The sequence below is a fragment of the Entelurus aequoreus genome, linkage group LG19 (assembly GCF_033978785.1).
Source record: "Entelurus aequoreus isolate RoL-2023_Sb linkage group LG19, RoL_Eaeq_v1.1, whole genome shotgun sequence".
NCBI classification, from domain to species: domain Eukaryota; kingdom Metazoa; phylum Chordata; class Actinopteri; order Syngnathiformes; family Syngnathidae; genus Entelurus; species Entelurus aequoreus.
Window position 1 is genome coordinate 6395808 of NC_084749.1, and position 25000 is coordinate 6420807.

The 25000-nt window shown below is 37.1% G+C and overlaps 1 protein-coding gene across 8 annotated transcripts in view; it reads left to right on the forward strand.

The window, feature by feature from the left end:
* The window catches only part of si:zfos-588f8.1, a 207002-nt gene that overhangs the window by 180246 nt on the left and 1756 nt on the right, over window positions 1–25000 (forward strand). For 5 of the 8 annotated variants that reach the window (XM_062027754.1, XM_062027753.1, XM_062027756.1 and 2 more), the window contains 13 exons: window positions 1200–1307; window positions 2548–2718; window positions 6024–6065; window positions 8425–8536; window positions 8595–8668; window positions 8742–8934; window positions 11705–11833; window positions 13735–13840; window positions 13929–14060; window positions 15613–15736; window positions 15838–15888; window positions 19088–19206; window positions 19274–19413. In XM_062027754.1, the coding sequence (XP_061883738.1) occupies window positions 1200–1307; window positions 2548–2718; window positions 6024–6065; window positions 8425–8536; window positions 8595–8668; window positions 8742–8934; window positions 11705–11833; window positions 13735–13840; window positions 13929–14060; window positions 15613–15736; window positions 15838–15888; window positions 19088–19206; window positions 19274–19413 (1501 nt within the window). Of the gene's footprint in view, window positions 1–1199; window positions 1308–2547; window positions 2719–6023; window positions 6066–8424; window positions 8537–8594; window positions 8669–8741; window positions 8935–11704; window positions 11834–13734; window positions 13841–13928; window positions 14061–15612; window positions 15737–15837; window positions 15889–19087; window positions 19207–19273; window positions 19414–19533; window positions 19582–25000 lie in introns of all 8 variants that reach the window. The other 3 variants (XM_062027755.1, XM_062027760.1, XM_062027759.1) reach the window with 2 other exon arrangements.

The window sequence follows — 25000 nt, forward strand, 5'->3', positions numbered from 1 at the left end:
ATCGCGGGCTTCCCCTTGACAAATTCCAAAAATTCCCAGAATTACAGGTTTTCCGGGCCATTTTTCAAACATCCGCCATTTCCACATTTTTCAACCGATTCAAACCATTCCACCTTCAACACATTCCACCATTCTGGAAATTGAAACCATCTTTTTTCCAAGTTCAGGATTTTCCAGAATTCCTGGTTTTCCAAAGAGCCCTATTTCCACCCTTTTTTCTGGCAACTACTCCTTCCACATTTTTCAATGCATTTCAACTGTTCCGCCGTCAAATCATTCCTCTTAATCAGGACAAAAGGTGAAGTTGTTTTTTTGAACTGGAAAAAATCCCGGTTTTCCCAAAACTCCAGGAATTCCGTAATACCATTTCTCAATTCAACATGGTACTACTTCAACATTTCTCCACCGATTCAAAAAATTCCAACACCAACCATTTCAACTCATTCAGACCATTCAAGTTTTTTTACCATTTTCAAAAAAAATTCAGCTTTTCCCGAAATTCCCACATTTGGGGGAAATTCCCATTGAAATCAATGTGACATTCTTCAAAGTTGCACAATTCCCACATTTTTCATCTGATTCAAACTGTTCCAACTTCAAAATATTCAGCCTGTTTGGGAATTGAGTGCTCTACTTCAACAATTCTAAAAAAAAATTCCAGGATTTCAGTTCAACTTCAGCATTGGAGCATTCACACGCAATTCCCTCAGGAATTGCCTCATCTAGTTTGATGTTATTATTATTATTATTAAAAAAAATATTATGATATTTAGCACATTTTGAAAGAGTGAAACCTTACTTTACGTCACTAAGGCTAATAGTAGCATGTCTATGGAAAATGCAATGTAAATTAGCATCAAGCTAGCACATATAGAAAGAGGGAAGCCTTACTTTGCGTCACTAATGCTAATAGTAGCATGTCTACGGTAAATGCAATGTAAAGTAGCATCAAGCTAGCACATATAGCAAGAGTGAAGCCTTACTTTACGTCACTAATGCTAATAGAATGTGCTACCTTGATGCTAATTTACATTTCATTTACCATAGACATGGAAAATCCAATGTAAATTAGCATCAAGCTAGCACATATAGAAAGAGGGAAGCCTTACTTCGCGTCACTTGTCGGCATTATTCTGTCTAATGCAGAAGAAAATGTTCACATTTCAACCACTTTCCTCGTGTTTGTGCCTCCTTTGCAGGTCAATGATTTCCGCTCCAGGGGGAAATCCTTATCAGCCACAGAGGCCATCTTTGTTACGGCCACCATGCAGTTCAGAGAGACCATCAAAGCCATGTATTCTTTCCCCGTAAGTCTCTTTTCCACCAAGAGTGTTTCCCCTTAATCCTCCTTAAAGGGCAACTGCACATTTTTCGTTCACAATCAGTATGAGAGACAAGAACACATGTCTTTTTTTATTTTTTATTTTAAAGATGATATAAAACGCTTGAAATATGCGACTAATGGTCACCATTGTAGCCTTCAAAGCCTCTAACGTTTTTTTATACACACTGCAAGTATATATATAATGTAGTAACAGACACATTCATAACAATATGTAATATGTACAATATACACACTGCAAGTATATATATAATGTAGTAACAGACACCTTCATAACAATATGTAATATGTACAATATACACACTGCAAGTATATATATAATGTAGTAACAGACACCTTCATAACAATATGTAATATGTACAATATACACACTGCAAGTATATATATCATGTAGTAACAGACACCTTCATTACAATATGTAATATGTACAATATACACACTGCAAGTATATATATAATGTAGTAACAGACACCTTCATAACAATATGTAATATGTACAATATACACACTGCAAGTATATATATAATGTAGTAACAGACACCTTCATAACAATATGTAATATGTACAATATACACACTGCAAGTATATATATAATGTAGTAACAGACACCTTCATAACAATATGTAATATGTACAATATATACCGTATTTTGGTCATTTTATTTAATTATTTCTTCCGTGCATTTATTTTAGTTCCTATAGCAACGCACTTCCGACTTCTGGCAACAAATGTGTGTTCCGACTTCTGGAAACAAACGCGAGTGTTTTTAAATCACGGCAGACTCGGTAACAAACAACAAAGATCGCAATTTTTTGGTCAACTTTACAACATTATATTTTTGAAGCTGAATATACGGAGGATGAACTGCTGCCAGCACGAAAGAAGGGTGAGACGTTAGAGCAGACGGAAGCTGAGAGGGTGAGGTGGAAGTGACTTTGTGGAACTTGAGGCCATGCTATTTCGACATAAATGGAGTGCTTACCCAAATAAACCGAGAAAAAAAACGTCCCCCGCAGTTTTTGAATACATTTTTAGAGGTAGGATTGTTTGCTCCCATTAGCTGCATTGATAGCCACCAAGAATGATACCATTTTTACATGTTAGAATGCAAAAAAAACTACTTTTGTCTCTCATAATGATTGTGAAGGATAAGCAAAATTCCCCCACAGTGCAGTTGTCCTCTAACTCCTTTCCTGCCGATACTAGAAGCCCACTATCGGCTACAAGGGTCTGATGACAGGCTACCAGAACAAAGTCATCCATCTGGCCGGAGACAAACAAAAAGGAGAAGTCCAACTTGTGGTCAACCTCTTCCAGTCCGTGTTGGACGGTTTCATTCGAGGGGAGATGAAGAAGCAGGAGGCAGAACCTGCCAAGGTGAGAAGTCCACACCTGATATCAGTCCGATAGCACCCAACAAAACAAGTATCAGACTTGTAAAGTCACTGATATCATGTGCGATACATGCAGTCCTGCAGCGTGTTTACTTGTATGTGATATCATGTGCGATACAAGCGGTCCTGCACCGTGTTTACTTGTGTGATACAAGCAGTCCTACAGCATATTTACTTGTGTGATATCATGTGCGATACAAGGGGTCCTGCCGCATGTTTACTTTTGTGTGATATGTGCGATACAAGCGGTCCCGCAGCGTGTTTACTTACGTGTGATATCATGTGCGATGCAAGCGGTCCTGCACCGTGTTTACTTGTGTGTGCTATATGTGATACAAGCAGTCCTGCAGCATTTTTACTTGTGTGATATCATGTGCGATACAAGTGGTCCTGCAGCATGTTTACTTGTGTGTGATATCATGTGCGATACAAATGGTACCACAGTTTTACTTGTGTGTGATATAAAGTGCGATTCGAGCAGTCCCGCAGTTTGTTTAGTTTTGTGTGATATCATGAGCGATACAAGCAGTCCTGCAGCATGTTTACTTGTGTGACATCCTGTGTGATATCTTGTGTGATATCATGTGCGATACAAGCAGTCCTGCAGCATGTTTACTTGTGTGACATCTTGTGTGATATCATGTGCGATACAAGCGGTCCCGCAGTTTGTTTACTTGTGTGTGATATCATGTGCGATGCAAGCGGTACCTCAGTTTGTTTACGTGTGTGTGATATCATGTGCGATACAAGCAGTCCTGCAGCGTGTTTTTGTTGTGTGTGATATCATGTGTGATACAAGCGGTCCTGCAGCGTGTTTACTTTGTGTGATATCATGTGCGATACAAGCAGTCCTGCAGCGTGTGTATTTGTGTGTGATATCAAGTGCGATTCGAGCAGTCCCACAGTTTGTTTACTTGTGTGTGATATCATGTGCGATACAAGCAGTCTTGCACTGTGTTTACTTGTGTGTGATATCATGTGCGATACAAGCAGTCCTGCACTGTGTTTACTTGTGTGTGATATCATGTGCGATACAAGCGGTCCTGCACCGTGTTTACTTGTGTGTGCTATGTGTGATACAAGTAGTCCTGCAGCATTTTTACGTGTGTGATATAATGTGCGATACAAGTGGTCCTGCAGCATGTTTACTTGTGTGTGATATCGTGTGCGATACAAGCGGTACCGCAGTTTGTTTACTTGTGTGTGATATAAAGCGCGATTCGAGCGGTCCCGCAGTTTGTTTACTTTTGTCTGATATCATGAGCGATACAAGCAGTCCTGCAGCATGTTTACTTGTGTGATATCATGTGCGATACAAGCGGTCCCGCAGTTTGTTTACTTGTGTGTGATATCATGTGCGATACAACTGTACCTCAGTTTGTTTACTTGTGTGTGATATCATTTGCGATACAAGCAGTCCTGCAGCGTGTTTTTGTTGTGTGTGATACGAGCGGCCCTATAGTGTGTTTACTTTGTGTGATATCATGTGGGATACAAGCAGTCCTGCAGCGTGTGTATTTGTGTGTGATATCAAGTGCGATTCGAGCAGTCCCGCAGTTTGTTTACTTGTGTGTGATCCATCCATCCATTTTCTACCGCTTGTCCCTTTTGGGGTCGCGGGGGGGTGCTGGAGCCTATCTCAGCTACATTCGGGCGGAAGGCGGGGTACACCCTGGACAAGTCACCACTTTATCACAGGCCACTTGTGTGTGATATCATGTGCAATACAAGCGGTACCTCAGTTTGTTTACTTGTGTGTGATATCATGTGCAATACAAGCGGTACCTCAGTTTGTTTACTTGTGTGTGATATCATGTCCGATACAGGCAGTCCTGCAGCGTGTTTACCTGTGTGTGATATCATGTGCGATACAAGCAGTACTGCAGCATTTTTACTTGTGTGATATCATTTGCGATACAAATGGTCCTGCAGCAGGTTTACTTGTGTGTAATATCATGTGCGATACAAGCAGTCCTGCAGCGTGTGCACTTGTGTGTGATATCAAGTGCGATTCGAGCAGTCCCGCAGTGTGTTTACTTATGTGTGATATTATGTGTGATACAAGCCATCCTGCAGCGTGTTTACTTCTGTGATATCATGTGCGATACAAGCAGTCCTGCAGCGTGTGTACTTATGTGTGATATCATGTGCGATACAAGCAGTCCTGCAGTGTGTTTACTTATGTGTGATATTATGTGTGATACAAGCCGCCCTGCAGCGTGTTTACTTCTGTGATATCATGTGCGATACAAGCAGTCCTGCAGCGTGTGTACTTGTGTGTGATATCATGTGAGATACAAGCAGTCCTGCAGCGTGTGTACTTGTGTGTGATATCAAGTGCGATTCGAGCGGTCCTGCAGTTTGTTTACTTGTGTGTGATATTGTGTGTGATACAAGCAGTCCTGCAGCGTGTTTACTTGTGTGATATCATGTGCGATACAAGCAGTCCTGCAGCGTGTGTGTGATATCAAGTGCGATTCGAGCGGTCCTGCAGTTTGTTTACTTGTGTGATATAATGTGCGATACAAGCAGCCCTGCAGCGTTTGTGATATCAAGTGCGATTCGAGCGGTCCCGCAGTTTGTTTACTTGTGTGTGATATCATGTGTGATACGAGCGGTCCTGCAGTGTGATTACTTTGTGTGATATATAAAAAAGGTGTACTCCTATCAACTAACACATTTAATGTACCTGCAGATTGGATGAAGGTGTTTTATGTACTTTAGGTTTTACTTCTGGATCAGACAAGTTTCTGACTTTACAATCACCACAAAAAAGATTTATTTCACTGCAAAAATGAGGCGTAATGAACCCGTGTATTACTTGGAATGCATGTGCAAATGAAGAAATACATTCTAATTATTTACCTCAGAGAGTTACAATTGAATAACTATGTTCACAAAAAATAATGTGTCTGATTCTACACAACGTTTTTGTTTCGCTTCATGAATAATAAATGACATTATTAAAAAAAGTCAGCTTTCCCCAGCCATGATGTGCGTCATTGCGTGGTTTAGCCACTTGGGGGCGCTGTTGGCTCGCATGACCTTGCTGCCTGTAATGTTAGATTCGTAGAAGAGAGCTTGTTCCCAGCAGGAAGACGCTGTCACGTGACACTGCTTCCTCTCCCGCCTCCAGAAGAAACACTCATTGTTTTGATGAAGAAGAACAAAGATGGCGACATCGTCACAAGAGTCGTCAAACATCTGCTTTTACCGGACCAATGTAGAACGTTTAAAACGCCGTGAGAAATGAAGTTAACACCTGGTGGCTCTCTGCTTGTTTTCCAGCCCGCTAAAGCCCGGAAGAAGCGACGGAAAAAAGACAAAAGTGTAAGTTTGTCATCTTTGTAATCTTTTACTGGCAGAAGCTTGAACTCATACGCTACCAATTCATGGGAATCGATACCGGTACCGAGTTTTGTTATTTTTGTGTGTGTTAATAAATATTGTTTTTGATTTTTTTTTTTTTTAATTTTTTTATAGTAACATACAACATTGAGCTAGTTTTGATAACTTCTGTAGTTTTTATATCCTGTTAATTATCACATTTCCCAATCTCATGTGCAAGTATGACATTAAGAGACGTTAGTTGGTGTTTATGGTGTTTTTTTTTTGTTTTTGTCATGCCCTAAAAAGTGTTAATACTGTAAGTATTGTATTTATTACGCACCACCTTAGTTGTAGTTTTCTTTAACGCATTTTGGATGTGTTGAAACCACATACTCATTGATAACAGTAAATATTCTACTCATTAATAACGGTAAACCGCGTACTCATTAATAACGTAAAATTGTGTACTTGTTAATAACGGTAAACCGTGTACTCATTAATAACGGTAAATCGTGTATTCATTAATAACGGTAAACCATGTACTCAGTAATAACGGTAAATCGCATACTCATTAATAACGTAAAATTGTGTACTCACTAATAAAGGTAAATTGTGTACTTATTAATAACGGTAAATCGCATAATTAATCATGTAAAATCGTGTACTCATTAATAACGGTAAACGGTGTACTCAGTAATAACGATAAATGGCATACTCATTAATAATGGTATATCGCATAGTCATTAATAACGGTAAACCATGTACTCAGTAATGATGTTAAACCGTGTACTCATTAATAACGGTAAACTGTGTACTCAGTAATAACGGTAACCCATGTACTCAGTAATAATGTTAAACCGTGGCCTCAGTAATAACGGTAAATGGCATACTCATTAATAATGGTAAATCGCATAGTCATTAATAACGGTAAACCATGTACTCAGTAAAAATGTTAAACCGTGTACTCATTAATAACGGTAAACTGTGTACTCAGTAATAATGGTAACCCATGTACTCATTAATAACGGTAAACCGTGTACTCAGTAATAACGGTAAACCACGTACTCATTAATAACGGTAAACCGCATACTCATTAACAACGGTAAATCGCATACTCATTAATAACGGTAAACCGTCTACTCATTAAAAACGGTAAACTGCGTAGTCATTAATAACAGTAAAACGCGTACTTATTAATGACGGTAAACTGCATACTCATTAATAACGGAAAATTGTGTACTCATTAGTAACGGTAAATTGTGTACTTATTAATAACAGTAAACCGCATATTCATTAATAATGTAAAATTGTGTACTGAATAACGGTAAATGGCATACTCATTAATAATGGTAAATCGCATAGCCATTAATAATGGTAAACCAGGTACTCAGTAATAACGGTAAATGGCATACTCATTAATAATGGTAAATGGCATACTCATTAAAAATGGTAAATCGCATAGTCATTAATAACGGTAAATCGCCTACTCATTAAAAACGGTAAATCGCGTACTTATTAATGACGGTAAACTGCATACTCATTAATAATGTAAAATTGTGTACCGGTACTCATTAATAACGATAAATCGTGTACTCATTAAAAAGGTAAACTGTGTACTTATTAAAAACGGTAAACTGTGTAGTCATTAATAACAGTAAATCACATACTTATTAATGACGGTAAAGTGCATATTCATTAATAACGTAAAACCGTGTACTCATTAATAACGGTAACCTGCGTACTCATTAATGATGTAAAATGGTGTACTCATTAGTAATGGTACATTGCACACTCATTAATAGCGGTAATGGTGTACTCATTAATAACGGTAAATGGTGTACTCATTAATAATGGTAAATGGTGTACTCATTAATAACGGTAAACCGCATACTCATTGTTTATTATCACATTTCCGAGTCTCATGTGCAAGTATGACATTAAGAGCCGTTAGTTGGTGTTTACGGTGTGTTTTTTTGTTTTTGTCGTGCGCTAAAAAGTGTTAATACTGTAAGTATTGTATTTATTACGCATCACCTTAGTTGTAGTTTTCTTTAACACATATGGAAGTGTTGAAATCGCCATGTAAAATTGCTAATGCTAATCAGTAGCATGTCAATAGCAAAGTCAATGTATTTTGGCATCAATCTAGCACATTTTTTGGAAAAGGGGAGCTTTACTTAGAGCATGTTTGTTTAGTTTTTTTGTGCTGTGTCGGCGCAATACAAGTACCTAACATGGCACCGTTGGATTTTACGTGAGGAACGGCGGGATTTGGTCAATGTCAAAAAAGTACCGGATTCGGTACCCATCCCCGGTCATAAAATACATTTCCATAGAGTTTTTGTGTCTGCCCCGTTAGATGGAGAGTCCCTTGGACCACGTTTTCGTCAATTACCAGGTGAACATCATGCAGTCATGTGACCAGTGCACGTCCTACATCTGGGGGATGGAGAAGGCCTACATGTGCAGCTGTAAGTCTCCACTTCACCCACTGCATCTGGACACCTCCTAAAAGCCAACCTCTTGCAGATTGTAAAATGGTGTGCCACAAAAAGTGCCTGGGCAAAATAGTCACCGACTGCTCCACCTTCTGCGTAAAAAAGGTCAGCTTTGTTTTGTTGTTTCGTTAAAAAAAAAAAAAAACCTTGTTTTTGAGCCAATGTGGTCACCCGGCAGAGCGAGGAGGAGTCCGGCGGGCAGCACTTTGGTGTGCGTGTGAGTCACCTGGTCAGCGAGAAGAACCCGGTGCCCATGGTCCTGGAGATGATGTTGGAGCACGTGGAGATGCAGGGACTCTACACCGAGGGCATCTACCGCAAGTCCGGCTCCGCCAATCGCATGAAAGAGCTGCACCAACGACTGGAGAACGGTAAATTGTGTACTCATTAACGGTAAATTGTGTACTCATTAACGGTAAATTGTGTACTCATTATTGGTGTAAAATTGTGTACTCTTTAATAACGGTAAATTGTGTACTCATTATTAGTGTAAAATTGCGTACTCTTTAATAACGTTAAATTGTGTACTCATTAATAACGGTAAATTGTGTACTCATTAATAACGGTAAATTGTGTACTCATTAACGGTAAATTGTGTACTCATTATTAACGTAAAATTGTGTACTCTTTAATAACGGTAAATTGTGTACTCAATAACGTAAAATTCTGTACTCATTAATAACGTCAAATCATGTACTCATTAATAACGGTAAATCGTGTTCTCATCAATAACAGTAAATTGTGCACTCATTATTAACGGTAAATTGTGTACTCATTAATAATGGTAAATTGTGTACTCATGAAAAACAGTAAACTGTGTACTCATTAATAACGGTAAACCGCGTACTCATTAACGTAAAATTGGGTACTCGTTAATGATGGTAAATCGTGTACTCATTAATAATGTAAAATTGTGCACTATTATTAACGGTAAATTGTGTACTCATCAACGGTAAATTGTGTACTCTTTAATAACGGTAAATTGTGTACTCTTTAATAACGGTAAATTGTGTACTCCTTATTAGTGTAAAATTGTGTACTCTTTAATAACGGTAAATTGTGTACTCCTTATTAGTGTAAAATTGTGTACTCTTTAATAACGTTAAATTGTGTACTCATTAATAACGGTAAATTATGTACTCATTAATAACGGTAAATTGTGTACTCATTATTAACGTAAAATTGTGTACTCATTATTAACGTAAAATTGTGTACTCATTAATAACGTCAAATTGTGTACTCATTAATAACGTCAAATCATGTACTCATTAATAACGGTAAATCGTGTTCTCATCAATAACAGTAAATTGTGCACTCATTAACTGTAAATTGTGTACTCATTAATAATGGTAAATTGTGTACTCATGAAAAACAGTAAACTGTGTACTCATTAATAACGTTAAACCTCGTACTCATTAAATTAACGTAATATTGGGTACTCGTTAATGATGGTAAATCGTGTACTCATTAATAATGTAAAATTGTGCACTATTATTAACGGTAATAATAGTGCACAGCGACCCCGTACTCATTAATTACGTAAAATCGTGTACCTCTTAACGTTAAATCGTGTACTCATTAATAACAGTAAATTGTGTACTCATGAAAAAGGGTAAACTGCTCTCCAGTTGTTATGTCTTATTTTATTATCACATTTCTGAGTCTCAATTGCAGTTGCAAGTCCAAGACATTAGAGGGCAGTAGTGTAGAGTTTATGGTATGTTGGCCAGTCACTTCCGTCTTGGCTGTGTAGTCTTTTGTTGCGCCACAAAAAGTGTTAATACTGTAAGTATTGCACTTATCACGCACTGGATGTTTGATTGTAACGTGCATCTTTGTTGTAGTTTTCATTAACAAAATCGGAGGTGTTGAAATGGCAACATCAATGTATATTAGCATCATGCTAGCGCCTTTTTGGGAAAAGTGGAGCCTTGCTTAACTTCTTGAGCCAATTTCTTTAGTTGGCGTTGAATATGGCAACATTTCCTGGAGGTAGTTTGGCCGAGTCCGCTCTCAGTGCTGCTGGAGTGATCGCCAAGTGCAAAGAGGGATTCAACAATAGCAACAAAAAAATACTGTGTTGCTGTTTACTGCACATACTTAAAAGGCGACACTAGATGCAATGTTTCCCATAAACTGCCAAGATACCTGTGGCGGTGGGGGCGTGGCTATGGGCGTGGTCACCATGACATCATCAATTAATTTGCATAATTTACTACAATGATATGATTTTATCTAAAAAGGCTCAAAAAATGTATACTTACTAATTGATAATAACAGTTTTGTTTTAAACGTCCATCCATCCATTTTACAATATAATTACAACCCTTTATGTACATATTTATATACAGATTTGAACAATAAGTTATTCACTGAAATATATTTATTAATTGTGGTTCTTACAAAAAATATATCTTATAAAATATAAAAGCTAAAATGTCTCTTAAAGCTCTGCCCCTTGAATTAGTGCATACTAAATAATTTAACTTTAGTCTACTACTACAACCATATTATTTACCAGCAACATAAAGTGAAACAGAGGCACAAAAAAATATATATATATTTTTTTCCATTTTTTTTATTTGTGGCGGACGTAATTCTTTTGTGGCGGGCCGCCACAAATAAATGAATGTGTGGGAAACACTGAGATGGCAGTAAAAGCACACACTCAGAGCGCACTGTCAAATGACTGCACTGTTTTAATTCATTATAACTAATAGTAATAATTACTTACAATTATAGAAAGAAACAAAACCAGAGGCCTGCTAAATGTCCACAAGTTGCAGTTTATTTTACGCTTAAAGTGTATGTCCGTCTCAAACATTCACGCAAGTTAAGAATATTTGTGAACTGTTGATTATCGCACTAACTTTGTTGAGAGATTATCATCACACCTCAACATCTCTAACATGTAAATGCAGCTTCTTTGCTAGAAGAATGAGGAACAAAAAAAATATGATTAGAACAAATACGTAAAAAATGAGGAGGCCCGTGTGTTGCTAAATGTTTACATACTACATTACCCATAAGGCTTAGCGGTGTAGAAAGGAACCGATTATAGGAGTTGCTATATTGTTCTAATATAGTTGACAAGCAACATGGCGCATTCCTGGATGGTTATGTTGACTTGTGTTTGTTTAGACCCCCACCTGGTGTGCCTTGAAGATTACCCCATCCACACGGTGACGGGCCTGGTGAAACAATGGCTGAGGGAGCTGCCAGACCCTCTCATGACCTTCATACATTACAACGACTTCCTGCACGCAGTAGGTAAGGAGGAGCGTGGCCACCAGGGGGCAGTAGTCATCACTGCCATGGGGAAAGAGGTGTCCATTCATACATCGGGGGTGTCCAAACTTTTTCTCCCTGGGGCCGCATTGGGCTAAAAAAAATTGGTCGAGGGCCATACATGTAGGTGTACATATTTTATTACTATAATGGATATGTAATTAGATATTAAGGGTATGTGAAAGTTGGACTCCTACATTGTTTACTTCCCTGACAACCTCCTTTAAAGTTTTGTAATCAATCCGAAATATCAAGCAGCTAAAATGCAAACATGGGTAAGTGTGGAGATAGTGTTTGGCATTTTTCCCATCATGCATTGTAATGGGTTTAAATGGGTGTAATTCAGAATTTAAAAAAAATTATATCCACAAATTGTGTTACATTATGTGGAGCCATTACCTCCCTACTTGACTCTCAGCATCAAGGGTTGGAATTGGGTGTTAAATCACCCAAAAAAAAAAGATCCCCGGGCGCGGCCATCGCTGTTGCTCACTGCTCCCTTCACCTCCCAGGGGGTGAGTCAAATGCAGGGAATAATTTCGCCACACCTAGAGTGTGTGTGTGACAATCATTGGTACTTTAACTTGTAACTTTTATGTCTGACCATGTCTGTTGGCATTTTTGTGTAGTATAATCTTATATATATATATGTGTATATGTGTGTATATATACAGTATATGTGTATATGTGTATATATATATATGTACACTACCGTTCAAAAGTTTGGGGTCACATTGAAATGTCCTTATTTTTTAAGGAAAAGCACTGTACTTTTCATATATATATATATATATATATATATATATATATATATATATATATATATATATATATATATATATATATATATATATATATATATATAATATAAATATATAAATATATATATATATTTGTATATATATATATACATATACATATATATATATATTTTAGGGCTGCAACAACTAATCAATTTAATCGATTTAAATCGATTATTAAAATAGTTGCCGATTAATTTAGTCATCCTTTTCGTTAGATCTATGCTATGCGCATGTGCAGAGTTTTTTTTTTTTTTTTTTTAATAAAAATTTTTAATTTTATTTTTTAATTTTTTAAAAATAAACCTTTATTTATAAACTGCAACATTTACAAACAGCTGAGAAACAATAATCAAAATAAGTATGGTGCCAGTATGCTGTTTTTTTTCCAATAAAATACTGGATAGGACAGAAATGTAGTTTGTCTCTTTTATCCGATTATTAATCGAGTAATTGGTGTAATAATCGACAGATTAATCGATTATCAAATTAATCGTTAGTTGCAGTTGTATATATATATATATATACATACATATACATATATATATATATATGTGTGTGTGTATATATATATATATTTATTTATTTTCCTTGCGCACTAATTGACTGAAGAAGTGCGCACTTGCCGCGTGCTCGCCCCACTGCGGCGTGATGATGTCACGTTATTGATGGAAAGATGCATTTTTAGACGATATGAAAAAGGCTCCAGCGACCCCGAAAGGGACAAGCGGTAGAAAATGGACGGATGGATGATTTGCCTGAGCGACCAGGAGACCCAGAGAGTAACAAGCGGTAGAAAAGGGATTAGAAAGGACAGATTTTTTTTTTTAAATAAATAAAATAATTTATTTAATTTTTTTTTTTTAATTAACTTGAGACTTCCTGCAGTTTAGGGACCCCTGGTTAAAGTGGTCATGGACCTGAATTACTCATTTTGTCCACAAGATGGTGACAAAACAGCAGCATATAAATTGACTTTTAAAAATGAATTGATTCCTTATTAAACCCCTGTTGTCTCGCGGGCCGTAGTTTGGACTCCCTGCTGTGCACGTATATAAGACATGTGTGATGGTTTGTCTTCAGAGCTGCCAGATAAGCAGGAGCAGCTGTATGCCATCTACAAATTGCTGGAGGAGCTCCCCACAGCCAACTTCAACACGCTGGAGAGGCTCATCTTCCACCTCGTCAGGTCCTACTTCCACTCACACCCCCACCAGTGGGCAGTGGGCAGGCGTGTGAGTGGAAAGTAACCTTCAGTGTGTGGTGCATGTGTGCAGGGTGTGTAAAGAGGAGGCTCACAACCGCATGTCCCCCAACTCCTTGGCCATCGTCTTTGCTCCCTGCGTGCTGCGATGTCCAGATGGTGCTGACCCGCTGCTCAGCATGAAGGACGTCGCCAAGACCACCACGTAGGACACACACACACACACACCCTTATCATTGCAAAAAATAACACTGTCATACCTTTGTGCTGATTGGTGCCATCAAAATGTACGTTTGTGCCGTTATGGGTTTGAAGTTATTCTAAAATATATTTTCTGACGAGTGATGTCATCCAGACCCCCCACCTTGTCACCGTCTCCCCACCTTGTCACCGCCTCCCCACCTTGTCAACTTGTCCCCACCTTGTCACCTTGTCCCCACCTTTTCACCGTCTCCCCACCTTGTCACCTTGTCCCCATCTTGTCACCGTCTCCCCACCTTGTCCCCACCTTGTCACCGTCTCCCCACCTTGTCACCGCCTCCCCACCTTGTCAACTTGTCCCCACCTTGTCAACTTGTCCCCACCTTGTCACCTTGTCCCCACCTTTTCACCGTCTCCCCACCTTGTCCCCATCTTGTCACCGTCTCCCCACCTTGTCCCCACCTTGTCACAGTCTCCCCACCTTGTCACCTTGTCCTCACCTTGTCACCGTCTCCCCACCTTGTCACCTTGTCACAGTCTCCCCACCTTGTCACCTTGTCCCCATCTTGTCACCATCTCCCCACCTTGTCACCTTGTCACCGTCTTGTCACTTTGTCCCCACCTTGTCACCTTGTCCCCACCTTGTCACAGTCTCCCCACCTTGTCACCTTGTCCTCACCTTGTCACCGTCTCGTCACCTCGTCCCCACCTTGTCACAGTCTCCCCACCTTGTCCCCACCTCGTCCTCACCTTGTCACCGTGTCCTCACCTTGTCCCCATCTTGTCACAGTCTCCCCACCTTGTCACCTTGTCCCCATCTTGTCACCGTCTTTTCACCTTGTCCCCACCTTGTCACAGTCTCCCCACCTTGTCACCTTGTCCCCATCTTGTCACCGTCTCCCCACCTTGTCACCTTGTCCCCACCTTGTCACTGTCTCCCCGCCTTGTCACCGTCTCCCCCAATCTTCTTCCATTTGTTGGTGCTGCAAATATTTTGACTTATTATTGTAGTTTTTATGATAACGTTTTATAATTTTCTATTATTAACTATTAAAGTGTTTATGTTAACATTATAGTTTGTTTTTAATGTTCCGCCTGCCGCCCGATTGTAGCTGAGATAGGCTCCAGCGACCCCGACGGGAATAAGCAGTAGAAAATGGATGGATAATTGTGTTATTAACCTTTTTTTTACTTTTTATAATTTTGTTATCAACTATTATAGTTTTTATGTTAACACTACAGTTTATTACTGTTTTATAATGTTGTTATTAACTATTCTAGTTATGTTATTAACTACTATAGTTGTTATGTTAACTATTTTAGTTATGTTATTAACTATTATAGTTGTGTTATTAGCTATTATAGTTATGTTATTAAAGTGTTAATATTCATAAGATAAAAAGCATAATAGTTTGACAAAAACATTTTTGCAGCACAAACAAATGGTGGTGTTATTTATTATTATTATTACTTGTATGGGGTGGAAGGGGGTGAGGGGTGACACCACACAGGTGACATCACCCAGGTGACACACCTGCACCTGATCTGTGTCTCAGGTGCGTGGAGATGCTGATCAGCGAGCAGATCAGACGCTACAATGAGAAGATGGAGGAGATCGAGCAGCTGGAGTTTGCCGAGGCTCTGGCTGTGAACCAGCTCAAACTCAAGAGGAAGAACACGGTGAGTAACCAAGTGCTGTTGTGCAGACCCTGCTTGGATTGAGGACCCCAAGAAGACCAGCTGCTGAGTTCTGCTTAATGAGCTTCCTTGTCTCTCCTTAGCACTGCTGGCATTTACCTCTCAGGTTCTCAGCTCCTTACAAAGGAGTGGTGGTATGTATCCAGTAGAGTGCGGTGTGCATGAAGTCAAGACTACTAGATGTTGGTGACTAACTGCTAGTGGCATGTGTGGACCACAGTAGCATGGGTCTGCCAGTCCTGGTGTAGCATGTTTCTGCTGGTGTGGACCACAGTAGCATGTCTGCCAGTCCTGGTGTAGCATGTTTCTGCTGGTGTGGACCACAGTAGCATGTTTCTGCCAGTCCTGGTGTAGCATGTTTCTGCTGGTGTGGAGCACAGTAGCATGTGTCTTCCAGTCCTGGTGTAGCATGGTGTGCTCCTCTTCACAGTGTTAGTAAGCAAGTGGAAGCCTCTTATGTCCACCCACTCATCAGGCCAAAGGAGTCACTTCTAGAAAGAAAAGAAGGTCCGTTTAAGTTGGGCTTTTTCTAACTAAGCAGCGACATACCAGCCGTCCACTTCCACAGCATGAACACTTGCACCCACAGACGTCTGTCATCCAGTAGTTGTTCCATTCATCCACTCATCACATTAAACACACTTTATATGCCAACTTAGGGAACATAGTTGAAATAAACAATCATTTTTGTACTGACCATAACCTCTATTACCTTCTATTTGCTTAAGTTGACCATAGTTTATCTTTTTTAACTTCTATGTTCCTTTTTACCTTTTTTACCTTCTATTTAACTTCTTTTACCTTTTACTTTAAAAAAAATTTACATACCTTTTTTACCTTCTATTTAACTTATTTTACCTTCTATTTACCTTATTTGACTATCTTTTACCTTGGTTTATCTTTTTACCTTCTATAGTCCTTCTTTTACCTTTTAATAACCTTATTTACCTTCTATTTACCTAATTTGACCGTCTTTTACTTTGTTTTACCTTCTATATTCCTTTTTTACATTTTATTCACCTTTTACCTTATTTTACCTTCTTTTGACCTTTTATTTACCTTATTTTACATTTCATCTACCTTTTTTAATCTTATTTCACATTTCATATTCATTATTTGACCTTGTATTTACCTTCTTTGACCGTCTTTTACCTTGGTTTATCTTTTTTACCTTCTATATTCCTTTTTTACCTTTTACTTACCTTTTTTACCTTCTATTTAACTTATTTTACCTTTTACTTACTTTTTTTTACCTTCTATGTAACTTATTTGACCTTTTACCTAACCTTTTTTACCTTCTATTTAACTTATTTTACCTTCTATTTACCTTATTTGACTGTCTTTTACCTTGGTTTATCTTTTTACCTTCTATAGTCCTTCTTTTACCTTTTAATAACCTTGTTTACCTTCTATTTACCTTAGTTGACCGTCTTTTACTTTGTTTTACCTTCTATATATTTTTTTTTTTACATTTTATTCACCTTTTACCTTCTATTTACCTTCTTTTGACCTTTTATTTACCTTATTTTACCTTTTATCTACCTTTTTTAATCTTATTTTACATTTCATATTCATTATTTTACCTTCTCTGACCGTCTTTGACCTTGTTTTGTTTTTTTAAACTTCTATATTCCTTTTTACCTTTTTTACCTTCTATTTAATTTATTTTACCTTTTACTTACCTTTTTACCTTCTATGTAACTTATTTTACCTTTACTTACCTTTTTTACCTTCTATGTAACTTATTTTACCTTTTACCTAAACTTTGTTACCTTCTATTTACCTTATTTGACTGTCGTTTACCTTGGTTTATCTTTTTACCTTCTATAGTCCTTTTACCTTTTAATAACCTTGTTTACCTTCTATTTACCTTATTTGATCGTCTTTTACTTTATTTTACCTTCTATATTCCTTTTTTACATTTTATTCACCTTTTACCTTCTTTTGACCTTTCATTGACTTTATTTAACCTTTTATGTACCTTTTTTAATCTTATTTTACTTTTCATATTCATTATTTTACCTTCTATTTACCTTTGACCGTCTTTTACCTTGGTTGATCTTTTTTTACCTTCTATATTCTTTCTTTTACATTGTATTTACCTTTAATTAACTTACTTTACCTTTCATCTTTATTATTTTACCTTTTATTTACATAATCTTACCTTCTATTTACCTATTTTTTACAATTAATTCATCTTTTTTTACCTTTATATACTTATTTTACCTTTTATTTACACTTTCACCTTTTATTTACAAATTTAAAGTGCTTTATGAACAAAGTTGGTATGGTATCTTTTACCTCCTATTGACCTAGTTTACCTTCTGTTTACCTTATACCTTAATGTACCTTTTTTTTTAACCTTCTTTTACTTTTTTCCCACCTTCCATTACCTTCTTTTACCTTCTATTTGACTTTATCTTCTTCAGTAAGGTCTGGATTTGACAAATGTGTATTAGTAACATTTAAACTAATAATTTAAGCAAAACAGAATACAAATCAAAGCTTTTTTTCTAATTGATTAATGGTTCCCGTGGGTGAGCCACTGACTGCAGAGTGAGCTTCAAAATAAAAGCACGGCAGAATTAACCACATCAACTAATAAAGTGCACACATGTACGGATCACTTTTAGCTTGTTAGTCAGCAGAAAAGACATTTGCATGTACAGACATTGTAATCAAAACATACTATTAGCAGATAAGACAATGAAATATAATGTGAAAGTACAAGAATATAAATAAAAAAATAAAGCAAATGGAGGAAAAATATGGCAACAAACAAAAATCCTGTATTTCGATGCGGACACATTTATTACTGGACACTTTCTACTCCACTTCTGCCTTAGTATTATGCAAGTCTAATTATTTTCCACTGCAATACTGTTGAGTGATTCTGGCAGGAGTCAGCTGGTGTCGACATAAGCGGGTTCCACTGCTCTCTTTTAGGGTGAACATCAGGTCTTTCAAGCATTCTTTTCCCCAAATTGTGCAGGTCTCTTCAAGCAGTTCCCCCACTAACACCTCATCAGCATGTTTACACATTTTGACGTACAATGGAGTGTCTTTTTTTAAGACAATCGCACGTTTTGAAAACATTGGAAATAGTCCGTCCCCGGGTCAAACTCCGCCCGTATGCACTTGTTTTTAACTGGAGTCTGTACTTATTGATAGTTCTGGTGTGTACCCACTTTAGTTGCTTCCACTCCGTCACACTAAAATCATTGATGGTTCTATGGTTATCGTCACACTTCAAAAAACAAAAACAGAAAAAGGGTGCTGGGCAGTGCGAAGATGAGCCGATGGGCGTATAACTGCCTCATGTTGCTTTGCCAGATACACGAGAAGGTCACCTCGGACCACCTCAAGGCCGTCCCTGAGAACGAGCCTCTGGACTCGGACACGGAGGCCGAGAACAACCTGGTGGAGCGCATCAAGTCCATCAAACAGGAGAAGTAAGGCTTCCCCGGCGGTGGAGGAGTTTCTCCTACATGTGACGATCTTTTTTTTTTGTTCCTCCAGAGACGATCTGGCCTGTCGGCTCCCGGAGATGGAGCAGCCCGGGTCTGACCAGGAGAACCTGGACTCTGAAGCCTCGCTGAGCTCCGAGAGTCTGTTAGACGAGCAGCAGCGCTCCTCCGCCCACAACTCGGAGCCCGAAGGTGGGTGCCCACGCCGCCTCCTTGTTGTCCGTCCTTCCACGTCTTGTCTCTCGCCTGCGGGGTTCTGACCAGAGCGCCGGGCCGCCGGGGTGGGCCCCCTTCCTGTCTTTTGTGGTGCAGGTCTGGACCAGTGACGGTGACGGGAGCGGTGCTCTGTAGCAAAAGCAGGTTGGACCGCCAACAACCTTGTTGTTTGTGTGTTTGCATGGAAACTCCTACTTTTTTCCTCCCTCGTAATTGACCAATTCCCACACCAAAGCAAGATGATATGCAGCGGAACCACAAAACTCCCTTAGGTGCCCCTACAAACGATCAGAACTCACAAAAATTCATAACAACCAAAATTGTTACAATAATAAACATTTAAGAACCACAAAACTCCCTTAGGTGCCCCTACAAACGATCAGAACTCATAACTATAACAACCAAAATTGTTACAATAATAAACATTTAAGAACCACAAAACTCCCTTAGGTGCCCCTACAAACGATCAGAACTCACAAAAACTCATAATTATAACAACCAAAATTGTTACAATAATAAACATTTAAGAACCACGAAACTCCCTTAGGTGCCCCTACAAACGATCAGAACTCATAACTATAACAACCAAAATTGTTACAATAATAAACATTTAAGAACCACAAAACTCCCTTAGGTGCCCCTACAAACGATCAGAACTCACAAAAATTCATAACTAGAACAACCAAAATTGTTACAATAATAAACATTTAAGAACCACAAAACTCCCTTAGGTGCCCCTACAAACGATCAGAACTCACAAAAATTCATAACAACCAAAATTGTTACAATAATAAACATTTAAGAACCACAAAACTCCCTTAGGTGCCCCTACAAACGATCAGAACTCACAAAAATTCATAACTAGAACAACCAAAATTGTTACAATAATAAACATTTAAGAACCACGAAACTCCCTTATGTGCCCCTACAAACGATCAGAACTCATAGCTATAACAACCAAAATTGTTACAATAATAAACATTTAAGAACCACAAAACTCCCTTAGGTGCCCCTACAAACAATCAGAACTCCCAAAAACTCTTAATTATAACAACCGAAATTGTTACAATAATAAACATTTAAGAACCACAAAACTCCCTTAGGTGCCCCTACAAACGATCAGAACTCACAAAAACTCTTAACTATAACAACCAAAATTGTTACAATAATAAACATTTAAGAACCACAAAACTCCCTTAGGTGCCCCTACAAAGGATCAGAACTCACAAAAATTCATAACTATAACAACCAAAATTGTTACAATAATAAACATTTAAGAACCACAAAACTCCCTTAGGTGCCCCTACAAACTATCAGAACTCATAACTATAACAACCAAAATTGTTACTATAATAAACATTTAAGAACCACAAAACTCCCTTAGGTGCCCCTACAAACGATCAGAACTCACAAAAATTCATAACAACCAAAATTGTTACAATAATAAACATTTAAGAACCACAAAACTCCCTTAGGTGCCCCTACAAACGATCAGAACTCACAAAAATTCATAACTAGAACAACCAAAATTGTTACAATAATAAACATTTAAGAACCACAAAGCTCCCTTAGGTGCCCCTACAAACGATCAGAACTCACAAAAATTCATAACAACCAAAATTGTTACAATAATAAACATTTAAGAACCACAAAACTCCCTTAGGTGCCCCTACAAACGATCAGAAGTCACAAAAATTCATAACTATAACAACCAAAATTGTTACAATAATAAACATTGAAGAACCACAAAACTCCCTTAGGTGCCCCTACAAACGATCAGAACTCACAAAAACTCTTAACTATAACAACCAAAATTGTTACAATAATAAACATTTAAGAACCACAAAACTCCCTTAGGTGCCCCTACAAAGGATCAGAACTCACAAAAATTCATAACTAGAACAACCAAAATTGTTACAATAATAAACATTTAAGAACCACAAAACTCCCTTAGGTGCCCCTACAAATGATCAGAACTCACAAAAATTCATAACAACCAAAATTGTTACAATAATAAACATTTAAGAACCACAAAACTCCCTTAGGCGCCCCTACAAACGATCAGAAGTCACAAAAACTCATAACTAACAACCAAAATTGTTACATTAATAAACATTTGAAAAAAGGGTATTTTACGGACTATAAAGCACACCCACTAAATTTTAGAAGGAATATTTTTCCATAAATAGCCGCACTAGGCTACAAGCCACAGATATATACGTTGTGAAATGAGTTATTTACACAGAAATATTCAGTACTTGTTTATTTACATACCTAATTGTTTCCAAATGGTGTCTGTAACACGGCAGTAAAACGGCTGATCAAACAAAACAGAAGCCATCGTCACGGACCCACTAGCTGCGCAAGCTAGCTCTCCAATCATCTAAACAGACTCAACAACTCCACGGTGATGTTTTGGTGAACATAATAAATAAAATACTGATGACGTAACATCAATGTTATGATATATTGACCTATTCAAGGTGTAATTTTACAAATGGGTCTTTTCTTCTTATATTAGTCATTTACAAAAGGTAAACATGCTAGTTTGTAGGCTACTAGGAGCTAGCAGCTACACAACAGCTAAGCACACAATAGCACACAAGCTAGACATATGTAATAATCATTGAACAATAAAACATGACATTTGTCAATATGAACTAGTATCAAATAACTAGAGTTGCAGGGCAGACGCGTATTAGAAAGTATCCAGTAACAAACGTGTCTGCATCATGAGATGAATGTAATGGATGATTGTGGCCACTAGGTGATAGTCTCTCCTGTCCTGTGATTCTCTATCATTCATTGTCAGCCATGAAGCGAGGGTCCGATATCGGTATGATATCAGAAGTGAACATGTTGTATCAGCACACCCCTAATACCACAGCAATAATCCACAAATATTGACAGTATCAGTCCAAACTGAGCATCTACTTTGTAGCATGTGTTTGTTGTCACACCATTGCTGTGTTTGATTTGGTGCAATGCATGTTGGGAAATCTTATTTCATAATTTCTGCTTTTTCTATTAATAATGCACGCATACATGGATGGCATTAGCATGATGGCAAGAAACGTGATCGCATGAAACGTGATCGCATGAACGATTATTTTATATGAAGTGATTGCATGAAGCATGATTACATGAAAACCTCTTATGAAACATGATTGCATTAAATATGATCTTATGAAACATGATTTCATGAAAGCTAATTGCATCTTTCATGCCGTCATGTTTCATGCAATCATGTGTCATAAGATCATGTTTTATTAAATCATACCTTTTTTTTACATGAAACACAATTAAATAATTGTGTTAAATAATAATAATCATGATTACACAAAACATGATTACATGAATCATAATTACATGAAACATGAATACATGAAAAACAATTACATGAAACAAGTATATACAAATCATAATTGCATGAATCATAGGTACATGATTACATGAATCATGATTATATCAAGCATGATTGCATGAATCATGATTACATAAATCATTGTAGGTAACACAAAACATGATTACATGAATCATGATTACATGAATCATGATTACATAAATCATAGTAACATGAAACATGATTACATGAATCATGATTACATGGCTCATAGTTACATGAAACATGATTGATCAAACATGATTACGTGAAACATTATCCATCCATTTTCTACCGCTTATCCCTTTCAGGGTAGTGGGGGGATGGATGGATGATTACATGATTTATCAAACATGATTTTATGAAACACAATTACATGAAACATGATTAATGAAGCATGATTACATGAAACAGGCTTCATAAAACATGATTAATTAAACATTACTTATGAAAAATTATTTTTGAAACATGATTTATGAAACATAATTACATGAAACGTGATTACATGAAACGTGAATATGTGAAGCATGATTCGTGAAACATGATTACATGGAACATGATTTATCAAACATGATTTTATGAACGTGATTTATGAAAAATTATTTATCAAACATTATTTTATAACACATGATTACATGAAACAACATGATTACGTGAAACGTGATTACATGAAACATGATTACCGGTACGTGAAACGTGATTACATGACACAACATGATTACATGAAACAACATGATTACATGAAACATGATTACATGACACTACATGAAACAACGTGATTACCGGTACATGAAACAACATGATTACATGAAACATGATTACATGACACAACAGGATTACATGAAACATGATTACATGAAACAACATGATTACGTGAAACATCATTACATGAAACAACATGATTACGTGAAACATCATTACATGAAACAACATGATTACATGAAACAACATGATTACGTGAAACATGATTACATGAAACAACATGATTACATGGAACAACATGATTACGTGAAACATGATTACATGAAACAACATGATTACGTGAAACATGATTACATGAAACAACATGATTACGTGAAACATCATTACATGAAACAACATGATTACGTGAAACAACATGATTACGTGAAACATGATTACGTGAAACTTGATTACATGAAACAACATGATTACGTGAAACATCATTACATGAAAGAACATGATTACATGAAACAACATGATTACGTGAAACATGATTACATGAAACATGATTACATGAAACAACATGATTACGTGAAACATGATTACATGAAACATGATTACATGAAACAACATGATTACATGAAACAACATGATTACGTGAAACATCATTACATGAAACAACATGATTACATGAAACAACATGATTACATGAAACAACATGATTACGTGAAACAGGATTAAATGAAACAACATGATTACATGAAACAACATGATTACGTGAAACATCATTACATGAAACAACATGATTACATGAAACAACATGATTACATGAAACATCATTACATGAAACAACATGATTACGTGAAACAACATGATTACGTGAAACATGATTACGTGAAACATGATTACGTGAAACAACATGATTACATGAAACAACATGATTACATGAAACAACATGATTACGTGAAACATGATTACATGAAACAACATGATTATGTGAAACATGATTACATGAAACAACATGATTACATGAAACAACATGATTACGTGAAACAACATGATTACGTGAAACATGATTACATGAAACATGATTACATGAAACATGATTACATGAAACAACATGATTACATGAAACATGATTACATGAAACAACATGATTACGTGAAACATGATTACATGACACAACATGATTACGTGAAACATGATTACATGAAACATGATTACTTGAAACAACATGATTACATTAAACATGATTACATGAAACAACATGATTACATGAAACATGATTACATGAAACATGATTACATGAAACAACATGATTACATGAAACAACATGATTACATGAAACATGATTACATGAAACAACATGATTACATGAAACATGATTACATGAAACAACATGATTACATGAAACATGATTACATGAAACAACATGATTACATGAAACATGATTACATGAAACAACATGATTACATGAAACAACATGATTGCATGAAGTAT